Source organism: Anastrepha ludens, chromosome 3 (assembly GCF_028408465.1).
Source record: "Anastrepha ludens isolate Willacy chromosome 3, idAnaLude1.1, whole genome shotgun sequence".
Classification (NCBI taxonomy): domain Eukaryota; kingdom Metazoa; phylum Arthropoda; class Insecta; order Diptera; family Tephritidae; genus Anastrepha; species Anastrepha ludens.
Genome location: NC_071499.1, coordinates 52,327,227 through 52,350,634, shown reverse-complemented (window position 1 = coordinate 52,350,634; position 23,408 = coordinate 52,327,227). Strand labels below are relative to the sequence as shown.

The window sequence follows — 23,408 nt, the reverse complement described above, 5'->3', positions numbered from 1 at the left end:
CACTTAACTCAATATTTTCCCACACATTCCTCCAAATTTGCGAAAAGCGCATTCGAGCGTTAACTTGTCAACAACATGACGAATCTTTCGCTCGCCCAACCAATTAAGCACATTTCGCCAGCCGTTAGCATCTATGAGAGGCTTTGCGATGCAAAATACCAAATATAGGAAATAAAAAGTAAAAAAAAATGTTAATGTTGAATAAAAAATGAAAAAGCGAAAGGTATGAGTACAAGCAGTTATGTCCACTTGTGACACTGAAACAATCAATTTACTTGTAACGCCTCATACGACGAGTGCCTGCAGCCGCCTCACTGCATCCATGCGAGTTGCAGGCTTGGTGCCGCGGCAAAGGCAGTTAGCGGGTAGTAAAAAGCAGCAGCGTTTTATTTTCCTTAATTTGCTGATCGACAGCTATGACGAAGGAGGCTGAGACATCGGACCGCCACGGCGGCAGAGACGATGACGGTGAGTTGATGTTGACCTGTCCCACGACGTCGTGGAACCGCGTCGGCTATGCACTGGCGGCGCATAAAAATTAAGTGTCTGAAACCGAATGCCGCCAAGGCAGTTGACAAGGCAGCGGCTCATAACAAAGAAAGAATGTAGTAGTTGAGGGGTCAGACAGCAGCGGCGTAGCGGCGGCGGGAAAATGCGCAAACAGACAAACAGGATAATAAAGACGGCAAATACGAGCGAGTACACAAAGTTTGGAATTTGAAAATTTTCGGCTGTTTTGCTTGTGTCATGACACATACACGCACACATACACACACACACACACGTGCATGCATGAATGTTATTTCAAGGAAATGCATGTGGCCTGCCAAAGGAGTGGGAAGGTAAACGTTTGCATTTTTTATGCGATTGAATGCAAACTAACAGTGGTGGGCGGAGGGCTCGGAGGGGACCGCATTCAAAAAACAACACTGTCAGCAGTATTGTTTAGGAGCGAAGTGCGAGGGTGGGCGATTGAATGTGGCGAACGGAAACATTCATGTCCTGACATATTTCCCGTGCCGCTCGTTCATTGCAATGACTTGCATTTATGACAACTGCAATAGCAACTATGCCAACAACAAAAACAAACTATAGAATTAGGAATAATACAGTTATTGTTATAGGAGTCGCGCTTGTTGTTGTGCCAGTTACACCTGCATGTGGCAAGTTCTGTATGCCCGTATGCTGGTTTTATCGTTGTAGACATCATAATAGTATTGGATGTTGTTGCCACGTTTTTGTTGTAAAGGAAATTCGTAAGTAAATTTCTTCGCTTTTTATTGCATGTTGCACGTGGCAACAACGACGGAAGCGCTCAAATCGCTGGTGAAGGCCAAATTTAAGCTGTGATATTTGCTTGGCGGATTGACTGTTTGACGGCGACGATGACTGGCTGCTATTTGGCGGGTTGTTTGCCTTCATAACATATTACGTAAATTATTTATTATTCTCGGCTGCAACACCAATAAGACGATTTATCTTTAAGAAAAATTACCTGCTTTCAGGCAACCGATTTTGATTTCTGTAAAATTTACGTTTGAAAAATACGAACTTCTTCTTGATCGGCGCGATAAACGTTTAAGTGATTTTGGCCGAGTTTAACAAAGCGTTTCGCCTTTCTCGTACTAACCGGCGCCAGTTGGAAATACCAAGTGAAGCCAAGTTCTTCTCCATTTGATCTTTCCAATGCAGTGGAGGCCTTCTTTTTCCTATTGGCAAATGAAAGCTCTGCAAGTATGCCACTAGGCCCCGAACCCTTTCTAGGTGTCAATTCCGCATCGATTCAACTATGGATTGACGACTTCATGAGGTCTGCTCACAGAGGTCGTTGGTCTGAGTTCAACTCGTGCAGAGTAGCCAAGTGCTTTGTGAAAGAACCAAACAAGAAATTAGCGACCTTCCTCCTAAAACTCAGCAGGAAGGACCTGTGAGTACTGGTGGGTGTAATCATAGGGCACAACGTCTGTGGTCAGCATATGGCTACCATGGGGGTCGTAGACAGCCCGATATGGCTATCCTGTCTTGAGGATGACGACACTGCAGAACATTTTCTTTGTAACTGTCCGGCGTTTTCCAGAATCAGACTTAGGATACTAGGCTGCGATATACTGATTATGGATAAAGTTCATACTCTTCCTCTTCCCGATCTCTTAAAATTCATCAATGAATCCAAGAGATTTGTAGAAGAGTGACCTCAAACTAATTTATCCGTCTTACCACCCACTTTTTATCTTTCCTATCTCTATTCTTTCTATTGAAATCTATCTGGGTGCAGTACAATGGTCTACTGACTGAGTGCTTGGAATTGTCCAACCCCCGAGAAATCTATTCTAATCTACCACCATCTAGTACCGCATCGAATACTTTCAGAGCCGGTGCGTTTGTATCCATTTGGAGCCAGCTTACGTAGCCGCTGGATTTTAATTCGATGCGCTATGTCTATGTCGTCGTAAAGCTCAACCATCGCGTTCCAGCGTCTGCGATACTCGGCGTCGCTAAAGTGCAAAAGTCCAATTCTTTCGCAGAAGAGAGCCTTAAAAAGTGTTAGTTTTGTTCGTCGATTGTCTACTTAGTCTAAAGCAGCACTTGTTGGCTAGAGAGATTCTCCGTTGGATTACAAGGCTAACATTGTTATCGGTCTTAATGCTGGTTCCTAAATAAAAAAAGTCTCTTACTACCTCGAAATCATAATAGCATAGAAATGTCAACAGCGACATGAGTGCCGATATGTGAGTGTGCCAAATATTTGTTTGATGACTGGGTACTTCAATTTGTCCTCGTTCAGCAACAGACCCATTCGCATTGCTTCTTTATCCTATTTGGAAAAGGATGAACTAAGAGTGCGGTTGTTAAGGCCGAAGATGTCAATATGTGATCGTTTACAGTAATTGTTCTTTAGCCCTTGAGTTGCTGCCATCACAGTAAGGCATTTCAGGACTTTATAGATATATGTATTACACTTTTACCTTAATACATCAGCTACCGAGTTTAAGCAAGTCGTATCGTCCATCAAATCAACTTTTGGTGTCATCTGCCTCTTGTGGAATGGTGCATTGCAAATGGTGATGGTGATGGTGGCAACTGGGTTCCTTTGCATAACACGTCACCCACAATTTGTATTTGAACTATGGGCAAACCTTTTCCGATCCGCTCTACCTAAATTTTAAACTGCCCTTAAGAACTCCATCTCTCTCATTTTAGAGAAACATAAGGTGAACTGCATGGAAAATATATAAAAACTATCACAGAAAACTCTAAATGCAATCGATTACGAAAAGTTCATACGAAAAATCGGTTTGCCACAAAATACATCTGAAAGTTGACTGTTGACGGGCACCATTGGACAGTGAAATGCTAGCCAGATATATGTACGAGCACTCACCTTCCGGCATGCACAAGAGGTTCGAGCATTGCTAATTTAGGACTCTCCATTAAGGGAGACCTATCACAGCCTACTCTAGATTGGAGTGGATTATAAAATACATTCCAGATGGTATATATCCCGCCTAAATGCAATCAACTGTGAATATTCTGTGCCCGCTGCTCACGAACAACTACTCGCATAAAGTGCGCTATAATGTGAGCTACATTCAAGCGGCATAGGTTAGGGTGCACTTTCTCCAAAAAGAAAATACCACCTTAATCAAGAAGTTCCCGGAATATAATCAGAAAATTCAAAATACAAGTTTATTCCTCAAAAGTGATATTAGATATGAAAATATATTTCCAGTGGTTCCTAAGCGGAACAAAGGGCCTCAAAAGCGATCGTCTTCAAAGTATTATCCATCACCTGCAATGCACTTAATCCATCGTGTGACCCAGCTCTCGAAATATTTCTAGAATTCTATTTTCGGCATAGCGAGCAGAGCCGTCTTCGATTATTCCATTACTTCATTTCGGCTGGTAAAACGCGTTCTCCGTAGTGGTTTTTTGACTCGATCAAACAGGCAACAGGAGGCATACCAGATGAATTCTTTGGCTTTTGCATGGTGTTTGTTTCGTTCTTGGCCCAAAATTCTCGGTTAATGTGCAACGGTGCTTTATCATAGTGCAAACTCCACGACTTATTTTCCTTTACTTTCTTTTTTGGCTAATTGCTTCACGTAAATGTCTCGTACGCCCAAATAAAAGTCCGCAGTAACACTCCGAATTTTTCAAAAAATTTGTGCAACAACATCACAATACCGTTATAATCAATATCGTTATAATCCATAAAAACATGAGCATCGCTTTCTTGAGCATCTTCTTTCAGCGTGATTTTTTGGATTTGGCTCATTCTGAGCTCTCCACTCACTTGCCTGATGTCGGGATTGCGTGTCGTACCTATAAACACACGTGCCACGTCTTGTCTCCAGTAATGATGCATTTGATGAATGTTGGATCGGACTCAGCCTTGAAAATCATGTCTTTAGCAATATCAATGCGATCCCTTTTTCGGCAAGAAATTCGTGTCCTTTACGCTTAGTGAAAACTCAAATGACTAACTACAATGCCCTGAACGGATCCATAAGCAATATGCACGTCCTCTGTCAGCTCTCTAATGGTTAATTTGCGGTTATTGATCAACTTTTCTTTCACTTTATTGATGTTTTCAGAGCGTCACGTGGCGGTTGTTCTGGGAACTTTTTCTTCAAAATGGTATGTTTTGAGAGGTGTAAGCATGGAGAGTGTTAGAGGTGAGTATGTCTGAAAACGATTACTGTCGAAGTAAGCCCGCTGTATACCAATTTCACTACGAAGTTTAAAAACGAAAAAGTATCTTAATCTGTTATCGCTTTAACCATTACCAGATAAGCATCACGATATATGTAGTGAAGTGATTCGACAACGGCGAAATTGTAGTATTACTGGCCCAGCAATTTGTTTCAATTGCAACTGGGGTGTACATCCTCTAATAGTATTTGGACGAGCTCCTCTTTCAAATTGTGTTGTTCCACAAATCGAGGTACCTACAATTTTATGACTCCTCCAAATGGCAGCACAAACTTTTTTCATGGTAGAAAAGTTGCCTGCCGAGAGGTGCCCATAATTATATTAGATAAAATATTTTCTATCATTTCGTATTCCATGCCCACAGGTGATTTCGAATCCGAATTCTACCGAATGGTAGTCAAGCACACACACATTCGGCCGCGTGATAGTATGCCATGAAATAAAACTAGGTTGACAATCCGACTGAATGAAATAAAAAACTTTAACACCTGCTACGTTTTATGCAAGTCGTAGAAATAAACAATAATGTGTATTCGTGCCACTTAAATGTCGCATAGTTTATGTTCGTGTACTCATAAAGTTGCATGCCAGCCTAAAATTGACTGTGCGCGAGAAATTATTTTTTGGTGGACAACAAAATTTAACCCTTTTCTCTGAGAAACAGCTCACCAAAATTGCAACATCATAAAACTAGGAAGTAATGGGTAAGTTTCTGAAGGGGGGCTATGGACTATAAAATATACTTAATTTTTTTATGAAAATATTAGCTTTAGTACAGGGTTTGATTGAAAAGTAATGAGCCTTCCCGCGCGGAGCGTCTGCCAAGAGATTAACCGAATCGGCTGGTGGGGGAAAATGATCGTTGGACCTTCACCTTCCACTAGAAACCGGTCCCAGTTCGCTGGCAACAGCGGTGCAGTCAATATCGCTCCGCGCGTGAAAGCTGTTATAAAAGTGTGTTAGGATTTTGCAGTGGCGAAAATGCAGCGATCGTTGGAGCAACGTTACTCAATCAAATTTTGTGTAAAGTTAAACAAAACGAGTACCGAAACCATTGGGCTATTCAAGGAGGCTTACGAGCTCTGCACGCATACAGATACTTCAGTGGTGCGATTCACTAACACATTTTATCGATATTCGCTTTGTTATCTTTCCTTAACCACAATTTTTACGATTTTGCTATTCAGTAACCCATTTCATTACGAAAATCGACAAGACAAAATCAGCTGTTTGGTTAGCCTGTCGATTATCGCGAACTAAACGACAATAATTTTGGTGTTGTTAAATCAAACGTTAAAGAAGATTTAGTGATTTTAATCAAAACTGTGAAATTAGATGAAAAAAAACTTATTTAAAAAGCGTGAGTATGGCGTTTGAGTATTTGGCTTACGATTTATCGCGTGGAGAGGAGGAAGTGAGCCCTCAAATAGTTGATCGAAGTTTGCTCCGGCATGTGGACAATCCTTTCGATTTGGATGCAGGGGAGTTCCAGAAGTTATTCCGTTTAACTCCAGACTTGACTGAGGAAGTAGTTTCGCAGCTTGACAGTCATCTTAGAGGTTCCAGAATAACAGCGATTTCGACTGAAAAACAGGTAAATTTGGTAACATTCAAGCTAATTCAGTTCTAAATTCTGCCCTTATACAACTAGGTTCTAGCTGCACTGCGATTTTTTGCAACCGGGTGTTATCAACGACCCGTAGGTGAGCAATGGGGAATATCTATGAGCCAGTCGTCCGTTAGCCGTAGCATTCATCGGGTAACAGCTACAATCAACAGCTCCATGTTTTGCGCAAAGGTGAGATTTCCCATGACCCAAGTGGAGCGGCAAGCGGCAAAAGAAATTTTTGCTTCAGCAACCTCCCCGTTTGTGGGAGGTACCATTGGAGCTATCGATTGTACGCACGTGTCAATTTTGGCCCCGAAATGTCATGAAGAAGCGTATGTCAACCACCACGGCTACCATTCGCTTAATGTCCAAATGGTAACAACATAATTTGTAAAGTATTCAAGAATCAAGATTCCCTTTTAATGTTTTACAGATATGTGATCCTACCCTTAAAATTTTAAACGTAAATGCCAAATTTCCGGGAGCACGGCACGATTCATACATTTGGAGTTCCTCTGCGGTGCGAATGGTTATGCAACGGAATTTTGAAATTGGAAACCATAACTTGTTTTTGATTGGTAGGCTTTTTAATCTATTAATAAATATATTTAAATAAAAATAAGGGAATTAAAAATCAAAAATTCTCTGCAGGTGATTCCGGGTACCCTTTGGAGCCTTGGCTGATGACTCCTCTAACAAACCAACCGGAAGGTACTCCGAAATTCTTGTACAATGAGGCATTGTGCAAAGCTCGTAACCCAGTTGAGAGACTTTTTGGTGTTCTTAAGGCAACGTGGCGGTGCTTGTCTCAACAAAGGACACTCTTGTACGATCCAGGATTTACTGGACAAGTAGTTAACGCGTGCTCAGTTTTACATAATATTCGTTTAAGAGAAGGAATATACCAGACCGAAAATGAATTCACAGAGCCCAGAACAAACGACATTTTTGTAAACCAAGATGCACCATCCTCAACAGCAAAGCGCATCCAAGACCGACTGATTGCTAATTTTTTTACTTAAATACTATTTTCACTCATAATCATTCCGCATACATATCTATGTGAACACTCGGGTATAAAAAGTTAAAACATTTTCATATTTATTGTTAAAACCTTTTATTGAACAAAATTACATGCAGATTCAATAAAAACAATTCAGTCTTTAACTTCAGTTTACATACAGTTTTAGGTTACAGGCACATAAATCTATTTATGTATATAGGTATGCATAAGCGTATGTACACATGGTTTATAAATTCAAAGGTCAGTCTATTAGTAAAAACGAAAACAATACATTCTAATTCATTTAATTAATGTTACTTAACATTACCACAGCTTGTTTACTTATAAAATTCAAATAAAAAGTAACTTCAGGTACTAAAATAAACATTTGGTATATATGCACATAAAAAGGAACTGCGGAATTGGTTTCTAATCTACATGCGATAGATTGCATTCGTTAGATTGTTGAATGCTTCTGCGGTAGCGCTTAATCCATTCCCCAATACGGCTATTGCCTCCGCCATCATTTTATTAGCGTGAGCAATTGCAGAGCTGCTTTCGGCTAAGATCTATTAAAAAATAGCAAGAACAATTAATAAAATGCCGCTTTTATGTGTTGAAAATAAATTACCTTTAAAGCATCTGCTTGTTGTTTCGCGACTTCTACTGTTTCTATACTCGACTGGGCTAGCATCTATTAAAAAACAATCACCAATGGAAAAACATAATAAAATTATTTTACATTAAGTTCAAAAGAAATTACCTTTAGTGCATCTGCCTGTTTTTCTGCTATTTCCAAAAATTTCTTCCGAGCATTACCGTCTTCTTCCATGCGCTTTCTTTTCAAGCTCGCCCGTGGTGTTCTCCTGTCTGAGATATGGGAATTACCTGACCTCAGCGTGAAATTCTCTGCCAGTGGCGTCCGTAAAGGCGACGGGGCTTCCGAAATCACCCTTTCATCTTCCACTTCGATACCCATTTGGATTACCTAAAAATTTACACACCAGTAAGTTACACTTTAAAACATACACTTCATGCAATTTACCTCCTCCAGTGGAATATTTTCAGGGGTTGAATCGTGGCCCTTCATATACTCCTCCCCTATAAGAGCAGACACCCGCCTCTCGAATTCCGTTAGGGGCTCCTCACTGATTGGCCTGTTTCCAGTTAAAGCTTGTTGCCTTCGCCGATTCCGTGCTTTAATGCTGGTGCGGCTTTTTAAGTCCCGCCATACCTTTTTAGGGAAATGATTAACATCTCTCTACTTTTAAGTAATAACACAATATTTTCTTACCGTTTGCCATTGATTCACCGTCTTCACTGCTCCACCCAGACTATTTAATTTTGTTGCTAGCTCGCTCCACTTTTTGTCGCACTCGTACTTACCATGGAGGCTGTGGAACCTAGATCCTGCTAGACCCGGGACTTCCATTAGGTAGTCAAGCAGGCGATTTAGCTGCTCGGATGTGGCACGGCTTCTTTTGATAGCTGTCGATGTCATCCTAAAGCAATATACAAGAATTATTAATAAAACAATAAATTGAAATAAACAGTTATTTTATTGTACTTACTTTGTACATATATTATTGGTAAAAAACACTCACAATTGCATTTAACAGTTTGGCGTCTATGTTTTTTTGTTTCTCTTCTTCATGTTATTCGCTCATTCTGACATTTAATTTGACAAAGATGCCACTCTCTATCAGTTTGAATAAATAGAAGAAAACAGCTGTTCAGTGTTAGTTAACATAAGTTAGTGAATAGCACAATCGACAGTGCAATCGACAAATACTGAAGAGAAAAATAACAATTGTCGAATCGATAAGAGTTAGTGAATCGCACTACAGGACTCTTTTCCACACGCAACTGCTTTTGTTCATCAGTCAAAACCTTTGGAACCAATTTGGCACACACTTTGCGCATTTCAAGTTTTCCGGTCACGATTTCCCGTACATTGTAATAAGTGAAATTTAACTCTTCACTGATCTCACGTAGACTAGCACGACGGTCAATGTTCAAAAATTCACGAACCCGGTTCCTATCTTCGTCTGTTTGCGTCGCCGAAGGCCTACCAGACCGCTGTTCGTCTTCGACGTCCTCCCGGCCTTCCTTGAACGACTTGTGCCGCCGTTTTACCTAGGCACTGGACAGAGATTGGTCCCCGTAAGCATCCTTGAGTAGCCCAATGATTTCGGTACTCGTTTTGTTTAGCTTTACGCAAAATTTGATCGAGTAACGTTGCTCCAACGATCGCTGCATTTTCGCCACTGCAAAATCCTAACACACTTTTATAACAGCTTTCACGCGCGGAGCGATGTTATAATATAATACAAACTCAGCCAAAGTAATTGTAGACGAATCACTTGAAATGCTATTTCTATGTAATTTGGTAAATTTTTGTCCCCAATGTCAGGCTTACAAACTAGTGAAGGGAATGCATTTCTGATTTCGTTTGTTTTAGGCTCTAAAATTTAGAGGTACGGATGTTGCATATAAAATTTGTGCTACACCCAAGTAAAAAGGCTACAATTTTTTTGTGTCCCAATTAGATCAAAAAGCAATAACAAGGCGTCAATAAATATCTCTACGCTCCGATCGGAGTTAAAGGAAGTTACAGTCTGTGTCAGAAGAAACGAACCGGGGTTTTTCTTGTAACTTCAAGATATATTTCGTTATGCTTTTTGCTGCATAATAGTCCCGACTCAAGAGCCAGTGCAACTCAGTTTGGTGTCGCTAGAAACTTTCCCGTTAGCGCAACCAAACAAAAATGAGTGAGAAGTACGCGAAGCGTTTTGAGGGGGTATTTTTATGCACGCATTCGAAAGGACCGAAATTATCTTACGGCGCGGCTGCAAAAGTAATTAACAAATCAAAAAAAGTTTGTTGTGATGTGAACTCAGCGGTATAAGGTGTACAAAAATGTTGATGACTTTCCGAGCGCGCCTTGAAGCGAGTGACGACAAAAAAGCAGGATAAAGTGATTGTCCAACTTTTAAAGTGGGATCCTTCTTTGTGACTACGCCAAGCACAATCAGTTCTTGCTAAAAAGGAAATAGATGTGAGTATCAACACCATCGAACGTCGACTGAAGGAGGCGAACTTATCCTACCGTCCCACATCATCAAAACCGATGCTCTCAGAAAAACACATTGAGAAACAACAACATAAGAAAATGGCGTCACAGTATTGGACAGGCCTTTCCAGTCCCCAGACGTCAGCCCCATTGAACATGAGTGGAGAACTATGAAAATGCATCTTGGGGGAAAGCCAGTCCATGATTTAAAGCAACTCGTGCGTCAAGTTCGCAAAATCTGGTTCTGTTTGTCGACGAGCTACGCAGAAAAGCTGGTTCAAAACATACCGAGAAGATGCCATGCTATACTCGACAACGATGAAGACTAAAAACAAAAAACAGTCACACGTTAATAAGGAGTATTATTTGGGCATTATTAAATGTCCTTAAGGTCACGGGGCGCTCTTTTCCTCGGCAACGTGGGGCAGTGCGCCAACCTAAGTCCCATCAACCTTCTCCATTATATCAACAGCTCTGGCTGGCTGTACATATCTGCCTGTTGTAGTTCCCATAATAGTATCAAATCGGCGACTTGAGGAGTGCCATACTGGCACTTCAACCATTTCACCTACCTCAACCGCGCGCAGTGCCATTATTGTCCGTGAATCTTTGACCAAGAACGAAACGAATACCATCTCACAACCATCGAATTCACCTGGTAAGGCTGCCTACGATTTTTTCTGTTTGATCGAGTCAAAAAACTACTGCAGGGAGCCACTTCGTTTGAACAGCCAAAGGGAAGAAATGAAAAAATCGAAGACGGCTCTGATGGCTGCACCGAAAATAGAATACCAGAAAAGATTCGAGCGCTAGATCAAACGCTGGCAAAAGTGCGTTGCAGTTAATGGGAAGTACTTTGAAGGCGATAATATCATTTTTGAGTAATAAACTTGAGTTTTGAATTTTCTGAATATACATTCTGTCAAAAAATGACCGGAAATTGTTCAATAAAACCCAAATTAATTGTTTAACATCAAAATCTATTTTGTCGCCTTGAAAATAGGTTCCATTCGAAGCAGTACACATATACCAACGATTAGTCCAGTCATCAAATCACCTTTTAAATGCATTTGAAGAGATCTTCGTAGGTTCCTTCAGCGAATTCTCCTTAATGGCCTCTACCGACTCAAAGCGGCGTCCGCGGAGTGGCAATTTAAGTTTTGGAAAAAGGAAAAAGTCAGAGGGGGATAAATCCGGTGAATCCGGTGAATACGGGGGTTGTTCAATGATATTAAAAAAGTGTTCACAATATGAGCCTTGTCAGACGGTGCGTTATCATGTTGCAAGATCCATAAGTTTTCTTTCCACACATTGGGCCGTTTCCTACGCACATTCTCTCTCAAACGTCGCATAACTTCCAAATAATATTCTTTATTTACCGTAGAACCACTTAGAATGAACTCCGAGTGCACAACACCATGATGATCAAAGAAAACGAGTAACATGACTTTGACTTTTTACCGACTTTGTCGTGGTTCTTTGGGTTTCGGCTCATGTGAATGGCGCCATTTAGCCGCCTGTTGACTAGTTTGTATGACAAATTCATATACCCACGTCTGATCATTGTATGCTAAATCCGGTGAATATGGTGGTTGTTCGATGAAATTTTTCGAGTATTGAGTCAAAAACGTGTTCACAATATGAGCCTTGTGAGACGGTGCCTTATCATGGTGCAAGATCCATGAGTTTTCTTTCCACAAATTGGACCGTTTCCTACGCACACTCTCTCTCAAACGTCACATAACTTCCAAATAATATTCTTTATTTACCGTAGAACCATTTGGAATGAATCCCGAGATTCCGAGTGCACAACTATATGATAATCAAAGAAAACTAGTAACATGACTTTCAGTTTTGACCGACTTTGACGCGGTTTTTTGGGTTTCGGCTCATGTGGATAACGCCATTCAGCGCCCTGTTGACTGGTTTGCATGTCAAACTCATATACCCACGTCTCATCACCTGTTATGATGCGCTGGATAAACGTTGGCTCCGAATTCACTTGCTCAAGCATGCCTTCAGCCCCCTTCTACCGATGAATGTTTTGAAAGAAATTCAACTCTCTTGGAGCGAGTCAAGCAGCCACGCGTCTCATGCCCAATTGTTGATGCAAAATGTTGCGAATTGATTAGTGAGGTCACGAGCTACCTTCCTCAAACTTAAAATAATGATTTCCCAGTACCAACACCATTTCCTTGACTTTGTCGACTTTTTCATCCTTTGAAGACGTTGATGGGCTACGAGACCTGGGCAAATCTTCCACGACTTCTCGGCCCTCTGCAAAAGTCTTATACCACTCATAGGCCCGTGTTTTTGATAAAGCAAACTCGCCATAGGCACACGGAATCCCGAACAAAGCACAAAATTCAAGACAAATTCTTTTGATATTTTTATTCATAGTAAAAATCGCAGAGCACACCTGCGGTTGACTGATAAACGATAGCCACTCATGATTTAATATGTTTGTACGCAACTGTTGGGTGATGGAAATAGAGTTAGTAAAATTATGGACAGAGTGTGAAGATGTAAAATAATTCAATTCAAAATCCATTGGGTCTCAAATCGAGCACCCGGTGCGTATAATTATATTCAAAAATTTTTTCTATATTTTCTTTAAATAAAAAAATTAGAAAATGAAATAAGTAATCATTTTGTAAACCTTGCTTTAGGGGAATTTTGTTACCTATCATGGAGCTCTTCTTAATATTTTGGGTATTACACTATAGCCTCCTTGAAAATGTCAATACTATGAGGGAAAAGTAAAAAAATTTAAATTGCATGTGAGTAACCAGTAGCTGTGCAAAGCTATGCCTGAGTGGAGCTGTAATGAATGAAAAATAAAAAATTTAAGCTTAAAAGCTCAAAAAAAACAACCAAAAATCAGAAAAAAACCCAAAACTAATTTTGGCGCTAATCGGGTAAACAGCATTGGCACTTTGCGCCTCAAACTGTGCTACATATTTATATAATACATATACACACATACATACATAAGTGCAATACCAAACAAAAGTGTGCGTGTGTGCACATGTGCGGGACGGTCCCCTGGTAAACATTCCGGCAGAAAGTGTAATTTTAGGAAAAACCGTTAACAAAATGCCAACACACGAAATCCCAAACTCCCACATGTTGAGCGAAAATGAAATGAACGCAAGGCGAGCCAGCGGAGAGGCATAGAGCGAGTGAGAGAGAGAGAGAAAAATAGGGGGTGATAGAGCAAAGTAGAGGGGAGCATCTGCCAAATGTGCGACGGAATGTGCGAAATGCCGTTGAAAAACCTAAAAGGCCGCGCATTCGAACGGGCGTTGGAGTTTTACTAAAAATATAAAATTAAAAATAAAAACAAAAACTAAAAACAAATTCGGTAAATGGACAACAGTGCAAGAATAGAGAGAGAGGGAGAGAGACATAGGGAGGGGCGTCGAAGTAGTAAGCAGTGAGCAGTGAACAGCGGCCAGCGGCATTGCATAAGGTCATCAATTCCAACTGGCACGTCATCTATCTTGGCCGAGGCGAGGGTCCTTTAAACGACCTCTGGACATAGTCGGACGAAAAGTACAATAGTGAACAACAGCAGCAGCAATAACAACAACAGTGCACATGCAAACAATAACTGCAATACGAAAGCACACAAACACTCACACACACACATTTATATGTATAAATGCGTTCATAGAACAGCTTCATAGCCCCAACTGCCAAACAACAGCATACAACAAGGGCTCCAAAGCAAATGTCAGCACAGCATTAAAGAATTTCGAGCTGTAAAGCTGATAGGGCTGAGGTGCGTCGTAGCCGACGACGAGCGGAGCCAATGCAGAAGTTGACGATGAGACTTGCAGACAAGCAAGCAGGCAGCTATGCAGTCAGGCAGTCAGGCAGCAGAGGTTTTTGGGGAATTGCGAACAACAATTTGCACAAGGAACAGCAGCAATAAAAGCCGGCGCAACTGGCGGGAATGCATGTTGGGCATTTTCGTCCAACAACAAGGCGTAACTAAAGAAAGAGCTGCGCATAAAAACACGTTCTAGACCTTAGGAACTGCAGGAGCATACGACAGTTGGCGCACCGAAGTGTTAGGAACCGAAGGGGGTAGCAGCTCCCTTTGTATATGCGAGAACAGCAGCAGCAGCACAACCAACTGCTGGCAGGCACTATGGAGCTCAGCAATTGCAGCATTCTCCCACCGGTGGTACACCCACACTTGCAACAAGGCTGCTTAGCTAGCGCCAACGACCCATCAACTACCAACACACACATATGCACATACATCTGCTCGAAAGCAAGTAAAAATGCGGCACTCGTATACCTACGCAAGGACATTTGAAGGATAAATTTGTTAGAATGCAACAGCGGCAGCTGTAACAAATATATTGGAACAACAGCAGCAGTGGCGGTGCGGTGGCGGTGGCGACGTGCGATACATTTGGCGCTAACAATCGAGAGGGAGAGATGGAAACTGCTGCAGTTTCTACTTGCAACGCTGGAAATATTGAGAACTAAATAAATGATAAACGAAAATGAAATGTAGGGAGCAAGAAATAAGTCTACGCAAGGGAGCATAGACGAGTGTGTGGGTGAGTGAATGCGTGATTGCATGAGCGATTGAGACAATGGCAGTTTGCTGTAAAATAACTAGAGGGCTAACACACAGTAGAGTAGTAGTACATACGCCTAGTAGGTATGAAGATAACTTAATTGTAGAAGAACGTTGAGAGATGACAAACAGCCCGATGGGCCAAGAAACATACGTTTGAAAAACTAATGAATAATTCGCATAAATGATAGCATTTATATATCAAATTGGCACGTATATCCATTGATGGGTGCTTGGACGAGCTCCTCCTTCAATTAATGTTGTGCCACAAATGAAAGGAAGTACAGTTTTATGCCTCCTCCGAACAGCAGATGGTTTTTTATGAGGAGCTTTTTCATGAAGAAGCTTTTTCAGAAATATACTCGAAGGCCTCGTATGCCAATCATTCCGCTTACCTGATCATTGCAGTGTATTTCAGGCGGAAGTCACTGCCATAAAAGAGGGGCTTAAAGAAATAAAAACGTGAGTATTATCCACAAATGGAGTCTTCATTTACTCGGACAGTCAAGCAGCAATAAAAGCGCTGGAATCAAAAACGCACTCGTCAAAAACAGTTCTAGAATGTTTTAAACTACTAGATGACGTATCTAAGTGCTACAAGGTGCACCTTATCTGGGTACCAGGCCACAGGGACATTCCAGGAAATTGTAAGGCGGATGAACTTGCAAGAGCCGGTACAACGCTCGATCTCGAACCGGATAAGGCGCTGATACCCATGCCTATAGCCACTTGTAAATTACTTATAGACAGGGAAATCATCAAAAAGGTAAATACAATCTGGCAAAACCTCACAACATGCGAACTAAGCAGACAGACATGGCCGAACTGGAACAGCGGTCGATCGAAGATCTTGCTAAGATTCAACAGGGAATCTATAAGAAAAATGATAGGTGTATTAACAGGTCATTGTTTAATAGGCAGCCACGCTAGAAGGTTAGGACTACCTTACTTCGATTTCTGTAGAAGCTGTCTAAATGCAGAAGAAGAGGAAACAGTCAGACACCTTTTATGTGAGTGTGAAAGCCTAGCTAGGAGAAGGCTGCGCACCCTCGATACAGCATTTCTAACCGATGTAGCGGATATAGCCCATCTAAAACTAACGAAGCTCTGCTCGTTTATTAAAGCAACCGGATGGTTTGAAAGGGAACACGTAGAGTAAGGATAAGCTCCAGTGGTATCACAATGGACCTGCTGAAGGTCTAAGTGTGTCTTACGACAACCACCCTACCTACCTACCTACTCGAAGGCCTGCCGTGGGGCGCCCACTTTAGAAAATACCTTTTCTGGCATTTGGTGTTTCCTGACCTCAGCGCGTTTCAAACCTGAATTTTACTGAATGTTAGTTACGCACCAACGCAGTTGAATGGTGGTCACGCACAAATCCATTCAGCTACAGTTGTTATCCATGCAAGCAATTCAGCACACACAAATCAATCCCTGAACGTTCTGAGTAGAGAAAAGATCGATGCTGTGATAACTCGAAAGTAGAAAGCTCCAATTCGTAGGTAACTGAACAAAACTAAATCGCTGAGCTCCAACTATTCACTTTAGAGAGAGAGAGAGAGAAAGTGATTAACTGAAACCGGCAAGTAACAAAAAACTATGGAAAAGAAAGCTAGGAAGATTCGATTTGCACTCTGTGCTCATTTCATTCACTAAAACCTGTCCCTTTAGAGTTTGCGGAATAATTGTCGCGGTTTAATAAAAATATCTTATGGAAAGGCTTTGACAATTAACCTGAAATTGTTATATTTTACTCCTTGCAAAAAATGCCAAAGATGTGGTTAATAACCTAGAACGAGCTGCATAGATTACATCCAACCGCTGGTATATCGGGTGCACTCGAGGGAACTTCTAAGGCTAACAAAGCCGCAGCTCTCGAATTCGGTAGGTATCCTTACCGGACATTGTCCAATAGGTGAGGGTTAGGATTACATCAAGTCCTTTCTGCAGAAGCTATCTGGAAGACAAGGTGAAATATTCTTAGCAGCTTTTTCTCAGCTGCCTTACTCTCGTCAGACAAAGATTTAGTTATCTGGGCTCTCATTTTTTCGCTATACCTGCGGATATTGCGGGTTTAAATATCAGACATCTGGTGAAATTCATCAGTAGCTTGAAGCAGATGATACGAACGTAAATAGCCACCGTTGGTCGTCATCCTCTAATCCAAAGCATCTTTTTCCTTGACTGATTTCTTTCCTTCTTCTTTCAGTCACCTTCTCTGAAAGATCCCCACATCTTATTCACTGGAAGTTAAATGGTAAACCTAGTTTTTCCGCGTGTTTGCGGATCGTCCAATAACCGGTAAACACAGTCACGAGTTTGGAAATTGAATGGCGTGGAGTCCCCAGGACTTTCTAAGTCCAGCGTCTATTGTACAGGAACCAAAGGATTTTCGAAATAGCACATAAAAAATGGATGAAGAAATGGAAAGCTATTACAATTTGCGCTCAAATTTCTGCAAATCAATTTCGAAGCGATTTGGTACAGCAAACACTATCTGTTGGAGGGATGAAGCCCATTTACATGTAAAAGGAAGTGAAAATAAGTAAAAATGTCCTTATTGATAACCCAAAGAACAGAACCCACTATTAAAACATCAACAGCCATTTCACTATCCCAAAGTGATGGTTTGGTGTGCATTGCCAAGCAGTGGAAGAATTGCACCAAATTTTTTTGGAAAATCGTCGAAGGCAAATAATATCAGTGGGCGATGTCTCTTATCGCCGTATGCTCAACGATTTTTTTCTGCTAATATTGAGATAATATCCTTTCTTCAGTGCACACACATGGTTTGAGCAAGATTTGATTTTATCCCTAACAAACTTAAATTGGTAAAGTGAAGTCTATAAGACAAGCCCGGTGATCATCGTTCGCGAGCTTAATGGCGTTCCAACATCCCTTCACCAGCGATTGGCGAGAGAACGGAGGGCAGATGCCAAGAGTGTATCCAAAGTAACGGTCAACATTTAGAGGAAATAATTAAGAAAATAAGTAAAATTAGTACTCTTTAAATATGTCTAGGTCTACTTCACTAGCGACTCCCAAATAAAATTAAACACCACCTGCATTCTTATTGACGGATACTTTTCTGGATATAAATCGGTTTTCGGGTATATTGAGGGCTAAGCAGATTTGTCGAAAATCTTGCTCGGAGGGCAAGCAGGTCTTTGGTTTGGAAACGGTGTGAAGTACTACATAAATATATATTGATTTCTAACCGATCCCCAAACAGCTTTATTGTATATTTAGGATCTTATAACTGTTTTTATTGAAACTGGAAACTTAAAAATCATCACATCGCTATGGATATTAGGCCAAACATGTTTGCAAATACCAGTATACGAAAATGCAGTCGTACGAAAGCCCAGAATAGGGTCTAATGGGAAACGACCTCCGTCGTACACTTACGTGCGACGTGGCACGTATTAGGTACAAAAATGTACGATATGGCGTTCAATGTGTTAATGTTTAAGTATATAAGTAAAGTCGTGTATTTAGATCTGTAAATGATTTATATTGTTTTAGTGGCCTCCATTAGAGATTAAATTCACAAAATTTTCCAAATGTGTGGCTTTGCTGGTGACCTGGCCATCATGGCGGGAAATATGAATGTTCAAAAAGAAGTATTCCAGGCACTCCAAATAAAAGCAAAAATCTTTGGATTAAAGACCAACGAAAGCAAAACGTAATACGTCGCAAGGCTTAAGACGTTGAGAAAAGCGCCGGACCTTACAATGGGTGCTCACAAAGTTGAAAGCGTGGATCAAATTAATTATCTAGAACTGCGTCTCAGTCGAACGGATGGTATAAAGATTGCTATCCAAGACCGTGTGCAGCCTGCAAACAGAGCATATTTTGCCCACGTTAAACTGTTAAAAAGCAAGCTCTTGAGTAAAAGAACGAAAATCAAAATATATTTATAAAACACTAAGTGGACACTAAAAGCAAATATAATTACACAATTACGCATATTGGATAGAAGAAAACAGGGTCCAGTACGAGAAGAGCATGGTCTTTATCGCATCAGATATAATAACGAGATAAATGAATTCCTACAAAGTAAAAACGTCGAGCGGTTCACTAATTGAAGGGCATCCGATGGCTACGATACGTTTGTAGAGTGCCAGATGAAAGAGTACCTCGCCATATTTTGGGTGGTTGTATTTGTAGTGAAAAGCGAAGACAGCGACCTCGGAAAAGATGGTTACACTACGTTGAGAACGATCTAAGAAGCATAGGAGTGACCAACTACCATAGGAGGGCTATGGACTCAGATGCATGGAGAAATATTAAAGATGAAGCTAAGGCTCATACCGAGTTGTAGTGCTATGCATGATGATGAGTGTCCTTCAAGGCAAGCTAAACAAGATAAAAATATGGGTACTAGATCATCATCCAAATGATGATGATGATTCATTTGGCGCTACAGCTTTGTGTGAGCAAATGTCTCCATTTGACCCGATCCTTGGTTGTTTCTCTCCAAATGGTAAGTTTGAGTTTCCCCATGCCGTCTCCTAGTTCGTCAATCCATCTTGATCTTGGTCTGTGTCTGGCTTTCGTTGCAAATGTTTTAGCGCCAATTAATTTTCGTTGAGTTCTCGTGGGGTCCATTCCCATCTTAGTCATTGAGCTTTGTACCATGGAACAGTACACGCCACGCGAGCGCTCCCAAATTGTTGAAATTTACATTCAACAAAAGAAGTCAAAAGAAGAAGAAGAAGAACAAATTCATCATGCCCGATGAGGCTCATTTCTTATTGAATGGGACGGTAAACAAGAAAAATTGCCGTATTTACGCCACTAAAAATCCTCACGAAATTCAAAAGATTCCTCTTTTCGACGAAGAAGTCACTGTTTGGTGCGGCGTTAGTGCGAAAACGATTATTGGGCCGTTTTTCTTCGAAAATGAAGATGGTCAAGCTGTTACCGTCAATCCGGAGCGTTAGCGCGATATGATAACCACTTTTGTGATGCCAATTATTCGTCGAAAGCGTATGAGGCAGTTCTGGTTTCAACAAGACGGCGCTCCACCACACACAGCTCGCACCACAATCGATTTTTTTGAAGAAATTGTTTCCTCGTCGTTTGATGTCGAAAAATGGCGATTTTGACTGGCCACCGCGTTCGCCCGATTTAACGCCACCTGACTTCTTCTTAGCCGCTATTCCAGCCGAAATGTTAGCTTAAACTATGGAAAATGCTACAAAACGGGCACAATACGCAGTACAGGCTCAAGGCGGCCATTTGAGTGATATCATATTCAACAAGTGATGTCAACAAATCTACTTGAACCATATAAAATTATTATTATCGTCAACATCAAAAAAATTGTGTTTTTCTTTGATTTAAAAAAAAAAAACACATAAGTCCGACGAATATGGGCAACCCAGTACTTGGAGCTTGTTTTTATCTTTTTCTCTTATTGTCCAAGACTCCGATTCATAGCAGATAACTGGTCGGACTATAGATTTATTAAGCGAAATTTTGCAAGGTCTGTTCAGCAGCTTCGATTTAAAGAGTTTAAGGCCGGCGGGCCAATTTAAAGGTCAAACAAATCGATTTTTTTTTTCCTGAAATTAATAGCTTAGATATTCAAGAACATGAGACACAATTTTTCAGAGTTAAATTCCAAGTATTTGCTGAGCTACAGAGCCGAGCGTAGTGCGGCGTCGAGTAACCGTGCGCTTATTGTTGTAGTTTGAAGCGCGTTTTCTCGGCTTTTCATTTTCACGATTTTACCTAATTTATGTACACGATTAGAAAAAAAACTAAACGAGCTATCCATTTCATTCAAAATGCGTTATCTTTAGTATTGTTTTCTCTTCTATGTGAATTAAAAAAAACATCCAAAAACTTTTTTTAAGCGACTTTTTTACCCAGTTGAAGAGTTTTTTTTTTCCTTGAAAACCACTTTTTTTTCTACCTTCCCCAAAAATTGGAATTTTACGTGTTTCTCCCAATTTTCTTAGTTCACATCGAAGATAATTACATCAAAATTAATAATATTTTTTTTTTGTTTTCAGATGAAAATTGCAAGTTGTATCTTGTACAGAAGTTGGATACAGGCGCTCTGGGAATCTATTGATAACTCGGCTTACAATATATTGTTGGAGATTGTACAAATTTTTTTTTTTTAGTTCAAATATATATTAAACTATCCCCAAAACTTCATTTGGCTAATTGTTTTTTCCTCATCCTACAACGCTTCGCGAAAACTACTGAATTTAGGACATCTAATTGGCCCGCCGGCCTTAATAAGTGAGTAGCTTAGATTAAACCCCAGATACGTGAAAGTTTTCACCGCTTCAAACTCATATACCCCGATTTTGATTGTACCAGGTACCAGATCGGTTTTTGTGGACATCAACATATATTTGGTTTTTTCCTTGTTAATTCTCAATCCAATTTTAACGGTTGCCTTTTCTATGCCACAGAAAGTATTTGCTAATGCATTAAGGTTTTTGCTGGTTATCGCAATGTCATCCGTGTACGCGTATATTTGTGTAGTTCTGTTAAGTATATACCCAGTTCTTTTTGCATCAGTTATTTCGTCTATTGCGAAGATTAAAAACGGTTGATGAAATCGCATTGCCTTGCCTAACTGCAGTCTGTATTTTAGAGGCCTCAGATAATCTGTCTTGTACCGTAACTCTCGGTTCGGTATTGCGTAGGAGTACAACAAGTAGATCAGTAAATCTTATTAGCCTGCCTGCATATACCTACCTACGATTCTCAACAAGTAATTAAGAGCTTCGTAGCAGCCAGAGATTTCGAGGTAAAATTTTTCGTACCCCCGGCAGTCGGTTCTACGTAACCGGAATTAGTCGGTTTTACTATGTCCAGCATTATTCAAAATTGCATGGCGAAAGTTTTAATTCTGGTTCAACAACAACAAGCTCCAGTTTTTCATGGAATATGGAAATAACTGGGTAATTGCCGCATGCTTCACTGAGCTTCCAAGTCTTGAAAGAAACCAACTTAACTACGATCAGCTCAAATAAATATGCCTTTGTGTTCCCTCATTTATCCTACCTGTAACCAGACCTCCACGGTACCTGAAGCTCAGCGTTATAATATGCCGAAAAGCATCTGTGCATAACACCAAATTTAGTTCCACTTCCGAAAACCGTCAATGATAACTTTTATACCTAACAAAAGCCCACCTAGTTCACTTTAGACCCCCAAATATTAGTCCAACAAATCGTCAAGAGAGTAAGCCATTTGTTGTGATCTTTTTTATTGTCTTTTTTTGTTAGCCACCTTTATTTATTTCTTTGACTTTCAATTTTTTCTTTAGCAAACCAATTTACAACATTTCCTAGCACGCCACTCTGCACGCCAGCGGAAACATTGCAGCTGTAACAACAACAGAGCAACAGCAATCTATCTCCGCGTCGGCTGGGACAAGTGCGACATGATGTTATGTGTCAACAGCTTAATTCGCTGCTGCGGCGAAGGTTGTTTCGCCCATGGTACTTTGTAGGCGCTACGGGGTGTGGCGGACAGCCGATCGATGTGGCGCATTCATTCGTCGTGTTCGCGCATTCAAGATTGAAATCTCAAACGTAAAGCGCAGGCGCGCATGCGCACAACTAAACACCGCAAAAGCAGCGCCAACCTAGCGCTCGTGTCACCAACAGCAGCCGCGTCAATGAGGCTGGGGGCGCTGTGTGAAACGTCGGGGCATTTTGTTTATTGCGGCATTTAAGACGCATGCGCGCCCCTTGCGCATTGCTCTCACATCAAACGTAATTCATTGGACGCAGTTGGGGTCAACCACTGTTGTGGTTTCAATTGACCGCGCAGTTCATTGGTTTTCTTACTTATCTCGGCGATTTTCGGTACAATTTGCATTGCAACAATAGCTCACTCGTTCGGTCATACATTCGAATGTTCGTCCGTCCATCCAGAGGACATTGTCTACGAATCAAGTTTTCGGCACAAGATTTATTATAGCCCAACAATTTGGTAACTTTACGTGCCGTTACATTTGAAATGTTTAGTGGACTTGGCTGATTTTCGGGGAAATTAATGTCCCCGACGTTGACATTTTGTTGGTTGCGCTATGTCGTTTGTTTTCGATTTTCGTTGACGGCTGACATGATTGCGTTTGTGATTGTGACGCAGTGTGAGGGTTTTGTTGTTTTCGTAGTTGAAAGTCGCTATGTTGCATGTGGCCTTTGGGACTTTGTCGATTTTGTCAACACGAATTAACATTGCGCAACATTTCCGTGACAAAGGAATTCCCGGCGATGGCTACCAGTTGCCGGTGACCTTCAGTTTTAATTTTTCTTTTTCTTTTGAGATATTGGTTGGGGCCGAAACTTTTATTAAACAAAATGTTAGAAAATCTTCAATTTTATGTAATAACTGTTGAATTAGGTGAGGTCAGCGAAACTGTGTGTATGAA

General features: G+C 40.9%; 1 protein-coding gene across 1 annotated transcript; it reads left to right on the top strand.

The window, feature by feature from the left end:
* The first annotated feature begins 5,999 nt into the window (after nucleotides 1-5,999).
* Nucleotides 6,000-6,709, top strand: LOC128857496 (putative nuclease HARBI1). Its single transcript, XM_054093248.1, has 2 exons — nucleotides 6,000-6,307; nucleotides 6,365-6,709. Exons 1-2 carry the CDS (start codon nucleotides 6,080-6,082, stop codon nucleotides 6,707-6,709), a joined length of 573 nt encoding a protein of 190 aa, XP_053949223.1. The 5' UTR covers nucleotides 6,000-6,079.
* Nucleotides 6,710-23,408: the final 16,699 nt, after the last annotated feature.